The sequence below is a fragment of the Apodemus sylvaticus genome, chromosome 13 (assembly GCF_947179515.1).
Source record: "Apodemus sylvaticus chromosome 13, mApoSyl1.1, whole genome shotgun sequence".
NCBI lineage: Eukaryota > Metazoa > Chordata > Mammalia > Rodentia > Muridae > Apodemus > Apodemus sylvaticus.
In genome coordinates this window covers 2,918,862-2,925,569 of record NC_067484.1, presented here as the reverse complement: position 1 = coordinate 2,925,569, position 6,708 = coordinate 2,918,862, and the positions used below count along the sequence as shown (strand labels likewise).

The window sequence follows — 6,708 nt, the reverse complement described above, 5'->3', positions numbered from 1 at the left end:
GTGTATATTGTTTAAATAGGATAGACTTCAGTTTTAATGAGAAATCGGATTACATGGGAATTGCTGAGGTTTTAAAGATAGAATGTCATTGAAGAATCTGGGCTTGAGCTCTTTTTTTATTACAAGATATTTTAGATATTTTGTTTATTTACTTTTTTAAAAATTTATTTTGGTTTTTCGAGACAGGGTTTCTCTGTGTAGTCCTGGCTGTCCTGGAGCTCACTCTATAGACCAGGCTGCCCTTGAACTCAGAAATCTGCCTGCCTCTGCCACTGCTTCTGCCTCCCAAGTGCTGAGACTAAAGGCATGTGCCACCACTGCCTGGTGTTTATTTACATTTCAAAGGCTATTCCCTTTCCTCTTTTCTCCTCTGAAAGTCCCCTATCCATTCCCCTCCCCCTGCTGGCCAACCCACTCACTTCTGCTTCCCTGGTCTGTCATTCCCCCCACACACACACACACTGGGACACTGAGCCTTCACAGGATCCAGCACCTCTCCTCCCATTGATGTCCAACAAGGCCATCCTCTGCTGTATATGCAGCTGGAGCCATGGGTCCCTCCATGTGTGCTCTTGATTGGTGGTTTAATCCCTCAGAGCTCCATAGGAGGGCTGGAACTCTTGGTCCTTCTGGTTTCATCCAGTTTTCTAGACTTTATCTGAAATTTCAGTTAGGTTCATCTTTATAATTTAATCCGTCTGTAGTCTCTTAAACTATGTTTCACAGATTATGGTTTTGCAAGTATATGAACTAGAATTTCTTCTAAAGTAGACCTTACAAATTACACTTGAGAAGGTTTCAGGAACACAAGCCGGAAATTCTGGCTTTTGGCTTGTGTCCCTGAAGCCACAGCTCACCCAGGATCTAAAGCTGTAGAAATGTGGTTGCTTCATTGTTGTCCAGGTGATTAGACATTGTGTAAGATATGTATGTGTGTATGTATGTAAATATCCAGGAATGTAAAAAAAATGTATATAGCAACCACACCTGGAAACCAAATGAATGTACTGGGTGCAAAATATCACAATGCAGGCAAGACTTGGCTACAAGAAGACACCTCATCATTACATGAAATAAAATAAAAAGAAGTAGATTATCTGGAATTTTTGCTGAATGGAAGAGCATTTGTGTAGTGGAAACAGACCTCACTACAGAATAACTTCAATGAAGACATTTAAAATACTATTTTTTTAAAGATTTATTTATTATATGTGAGTACTCTGTAGCTGTCTTCAGACTCATCAAAAGAGGGCATCAGATCTCATTACAGATGGTTGTGATCCACCATAAGGTTGCTGAGATTTGAACTCATGACCTCCAGAAGAGCAGTGCTCTTAACCACTGAGCCATCTCTCCAGCCCCTAAAATCCTACTTTACTTGATTTTCCTGAACCTGAACTAGCATGAAATATGCTTTATAGATTAGACTGGTGTGAAATTCTCCCAACTCTTCCTCTAAAGGGCTTCAGTTATGTTTTTTTTAGAGGCTTGTTTGGCATCTACGCAGAGTTCTAAAAGCAAAGGGCTCTAGGCATGTATAGTGGAGGAAAAAAAGAAAATCCAAGGCTGCTAACCACACACAGGAGCATAGTGTGTGACAGTAAGCCTGGGCTACATAACGAGTTCCATTCAAGATTGGAAGGAGAGCCAACTGAACGGAAGCATCTTTTCTAGGCAATAACATAAAGTATAAACAAACATTTGGAAGTACTGATAGGTGTAATGTCTCATCTCTTTCTTTGTCTGAACTCTAACTTGTCATGGGAAACTCCCCTCCCTGTAGCCTATGTAAACTTGGCTTCTCCTCTAAGACTCACATGAGCAGGCGCTCTCATTCAGTAGCATGGCTTTTCAAATCTCTGGGGAAAGTTGCAGGTTTTAGTTAGGTTTTGCATTTTATGTACTTATGTATTTATTTTTATTTACTTCTTTAATTAATTAATTAATTTATATTTATTTGTTTTGGTTTTTTGAGACAGGGTTTCTCTGTGTAGCCCTAGCTGGCCTCTAACTCAGATATCTGCCTGCTTCTGCCTCCCAAGTACTGGGATTCAAGGCGTGTGCCAGAACCACCTGGCATAGGTTTTATATTTTAGATGTGGTCTGATTGTATATCCAGGTGGCTATGAATTTTACCTCATTTCCCAAAACAATATAATATAGCCCAGATTTCTCACCCTGGCCTTCAAAGAGTTAAGTGATACATACATACAGGCATCTCATAGGATCTCCTTAGCCCTTCCCTGGAGGGATCAATCTATTGCAAGGACAATAAGCCTGGTTGCATCTGCGACATAAGCAGAATATTTTTTTCAGGGCCTGCAAAGATGTTCAGTGTCCTTTTTCCTGAAACAAGACTTTGTCCAGTATGAATCTTTGCTTTATACTAGACATGAGATTAAGAGAAGCATGGGTTGATATCCCATGCAACAGTGGATAACTTTTTCTACTGTGGGTGCTTAAAAGAGAATCCACATGCTGAGGGTGATGAACTTGTGGCTTGGAGACCACAGGATTGTATAATTGGGCAGACTGTGTTCTCCATTATTGCCAGAGCATGGGCTCTATACTTCTGGTTCATGCAATATGTGAGAAATAGGACTTCTGAAAACTTAGCCTGAAATTATGTCTCCTAAATGCTTCACCAGGTTGCTTCTGACTGAATATCTAGCAGGATGAGTACCTACAACCCTCCCACACTCCAGTAGCTGGCACTGGATGCGCTGCTGAGGAAAGATGCCATAAACTCCTCCGATCTGGATCACCTGCCCACTGTGCTTTCCCCACCACTCTTCCTAGAGGCCTTCAATGGAAGACACACACAGATATTGAAGGCAATGGTGGCAGCCTGGCCCTTTACCTGCCTCCCTGTGGGGGCGCTGATGAAAACCCCTGATGTGGAGGACTTGCAAGCTGTGCTGGATGGCATAGATATACTGCTGACACAGAATGTTAGTCCCAGGTAAGCAAGGCCCAAGTAGGCTAAATGGGGAATCATGGGGATAGTGGTAAGACACACATTAGGGCAGGAAGAATGGGGGAAACAGCACAGGGGATAATGATGCCATTGACATGGGGATTTGTGGAAATACTATTCAATTTGAAAACTGACCTAAATGATAGTCATAGGTCAGGACAGCTCAGGGTACAAGGAACCATGTTAGGATGAGCCTTTCTGTGCCTTTCCTACAGGCACTAGATATGGAATAGACACAAGTCAAGAGCAAATGAATGAAGGGATGTGGGTCATGTCTCCAGATACAGCTCCTTGCCTGCTTGGTGCAATGTACTTTGATGGAGCTGATCTTAGACATGTGGGATCCAGGCTAACTCCATGTTGGTTCATTTTACATTATGAAACTTTGCCTTTATCTTTCACAGAAGCAGGAAGCTTCAAGTCCTGGACTTCAGAGATGTGCACCAGGATTTTGGGGATGTATGGGCTGGAAGAAAGGATGAAGTCTGCTCAGCAAAGACTGGGAATGAGAAACAAGTTGCAAAGCACATTCCTAGATATGCACTGAGGCAGCGTTTGAAGGTGGTCACTGACCTGAGCCTTGACTTCTCTCTGCAACAACATCAAACATACTTACTACAATGGGCCCAGCAGAGAAAAGACTCTTTGAGGCTATGCTGTCTGAAGATGAAGATTTGTCACTTCCCAGTGGAGATTATCAGGGAGATCTTGAACATTTTTCAGCCAAACTATATTGAGGAATTGGAAATATACACAAAACAGGACCTATCCTTTCTAGGTTGCTTTTCACCTTGCTTTGGCCTGATGAGAAATCTTCGCAAATTCCATCTAAGGGAAATAAGATTGAGGATCTCAGTTAGTGGTGTGCTTCATTTTGCAGATGTAAAGGACTGTGCTGCCAAACTCCTTTCTCAGTTCTCCAAACTCAACTATCTCCAACACCTCTCCATGAATGGTGGCTACTTTTCCAGTGACAACATGAAACTGTTGTTCAGGTAAGGAAGGATAGTGATCTGTTTCTGTTATAGCAACAACCTTTCCCTTTACTTCAATCATTTGTGGGCATCTCAGGTGTGACGGTCATAGAGGATGTTACAGTGATACACTTATTACACTATCAATGTGTGGACTGTTTCCTTCTTAATGGAGCTCACTTGATTCAGTCCCCACTTATGTGGAAGAGTATGGGCTGGGGTAAGGAATATTGAGAAAGCTGTCTTGTAAGCATGTCCATTGTGTGGGTCAGATGCTGTAAGTGTGCTTTCCATATTACCCTTTGGGATCCAGGCAAAACTGATTCAAGGTAACAGGACAGATATGGGGAGGCTCCACAACTACCCTCTACAAAGATTTGTGAGAACAGGAATCCGTTTGTTCCTCTATTGGAGTCAGTCAGCCTCTACTTCTCCATAAAGATTTGAACACAAGTTTTGACTAAGTAGACGGGAAATCTGTGACACTGTGGTGGAGGTCATCAGTGTCAGAGGTGAAACACTGTGATCAGGGATAAAGACTGTGGAGATTGCCAGGATATGGATAAAGTCTGCAGGACATAGGCCAAGATATTGCCAGAACCCTTCTGTGCTAGTTCTTTCTAGGTGTGCTCTCCTAGCTTGATGGTGCAAACTCTAGTTCTCTGACAGAGTGAGGAAGGGTTGTTGCAGACATGCGGTCTGATCCCACCCTACCTGAGTGTAATATGCTTCAGTAAACAATGCTATGAGGAGACACCAACATGCTGTTTCCCCAGTGTAGACCTTCAACATAAGCATAGATTGACTCTACATATGTGGATTCTCTGTGTCAGTATCAATCTTACTAGAGTCCTCCAGCACCATGAGTCAGAAAATTTTTCTTGTTCTTTCTCTAGATGCCTGAAGAGTGCCTTGGAGTCCTTGTCTATGACTGTCTGCCAACTCTCCAAGTCAGACTTGAAACACACGTCAGTGTGTCAGAGGCTCTATCAACTGAAACACCTGCACTTCGATGATGTAGTGCTTCCCAAGTCCTGTTCCAAGAGTCTCTGAATTCTCCTAGAGAATGAATCTGAAACTCTGCAAACCCTGCAGTTAGAGAACTGCAGGATGAATGACTCTCAGCTCAAAATCCTTTTGCCTGCTCTGGGCCAGTGCTCACAGCTCACCTCTGTCAATTTCTATGAGAATGACTTCTCCACTGCTGTAATAAAGGACCTTCTGCAATGCATGGCCAATCAAAGCAAGCTGGTTGTTGAGCAGTACCCTGCCCCACTAGAGTGCTATGATCACGAGGGTTATCTTATAGTGGACAGATTTTCCCAACTGTGTCAAAATCTCATGGACATTCTCAGGGCCAGAAGGCAGCCCAAGACAATCACATTTGCTTCAGAAACCTGCCGTTATTGTTGGAGTCGCTGCATCTATGATATGAAGACCAGACTTTGCCGTTGCTGGCGGTAAAGAAGAGGTTGATTCTAGATGCTAGGACATGATATCTGAGGAAGTACGTTCATCATGGGGTTCCGGAACTTTGTGGTTTCAAATCCATTGGAATCAAAATGGTGTTCTGTGTATGGAGACCACAAGGGTCACTTGAAATGAAGAATAAGATAATAACATCAGGTGTCTTGTAGAATCAGAAAGACGGTACTGCGTTTCTAAATGTGCCCCCATCGGGACAGAATCGCCAGTGACTTCCCCATGTTGTAAATATATGGCCAATTTATGAATGTTCTCCTCTCATGTGCTACTGAGTCACTGACCTCAGTTTTAGGTTTATGTTCATATTATCCTATGACATCATGATATATGATCAAAGAAATTATCATGTAAGACATATTGGTAGCATTAAAGTCAATTAAGACATTGTATTTTACTCTTTGCTTCCCACTCTTTGGCTCCTTGGTATGTACGCAGAATTGTCAAACTAATTGTGAGTGACTCTTGAAAACCAACATCTGTCCAGAACCTTCCTTGTGATGTGATATGATGTGATTGTGGACTCAGTGTCATTCCTACACTAGACCCTGAAGTCACACACACTCTAGAAATGGGGTGTGGGGGAGTTGTTAAAAGTATCATTTTTCCCAGACATGGGCTATCATAAGACTTACTATGACCATAGTCTATCTTCTTGCTCTTCCATAATGTTGAATAGTTTTATCTGTGAAAGTGTGGTCCCACAATACAACTTATTCACACAAGTAGAATGCATACTCTATCCATCTCCTGAGGGCCGTCTGTCTTCCAGGTCACTTCACCCACAGAAAGGTAGAGACAGGATAAGCAGGTTTGTTATGCCTCAAACCCACTGGGGATTGATGTTCTCCATGTGCTAACAGTGTCCTATTATTGTTGTTGTTATTATCATTATTATATTATTTTATTTCTTGATTTATAATCTAGCCTTGGCTTGCACCCCAGCCCCCCAGTTATAGAAAAGAACTGCAGCGACAAAAATGGAGAAGGGGCTACTAGTGTTTTTTAAGACAATGGCGTGGCTGGGCAGTGGTGGTGCACGCCTTTAATACCAGCACATGGGAGGCATAGGCAGGAGGATTTCTGAGTTTGGGGCCAGCCTGGTCTACAGAGTGAGTTCCAGGACATCCAGGGCAACAGAGAGAAACCCTGTCTCAAAAAATCAAAATCCCCCACCAAAAAAAAAAAAAAAAGACAATGGCATGATTTTTGCAATGAAGTCCTCTATGGAGGGAATTCATTCTGCATCTTCTGGTTCATTGACTCTGGATACAG

The 6,708-nt window shown here is 42.5% G+C and overlaps 1 protein-coding gene across 1 annotated transcript; it reads left to right on the top strand.

The window, feature by feature from the left end:
* The first annotated feature begins 2,546 nt into the window (after positions 1 to 2,546).
* Positions 2,547 to 5,830, top strand: LOC127663593 (PRAME family member 7-like). The gene is given in 3 exon segments (XM_052155279.1): positions 2,547 to 2,962; positions 3,382 to 3,972; positions 4,848 to 5,830. Coding segments are annotated over 3 exon segments (1,284 nt in total). The 5' UTR covers positions 2,547 to 2,837; the 3' UTR covers positions 5,416 to 5,830.
* Positions 5,831 to 6,708: the final 878 nt, after the last annotated feature.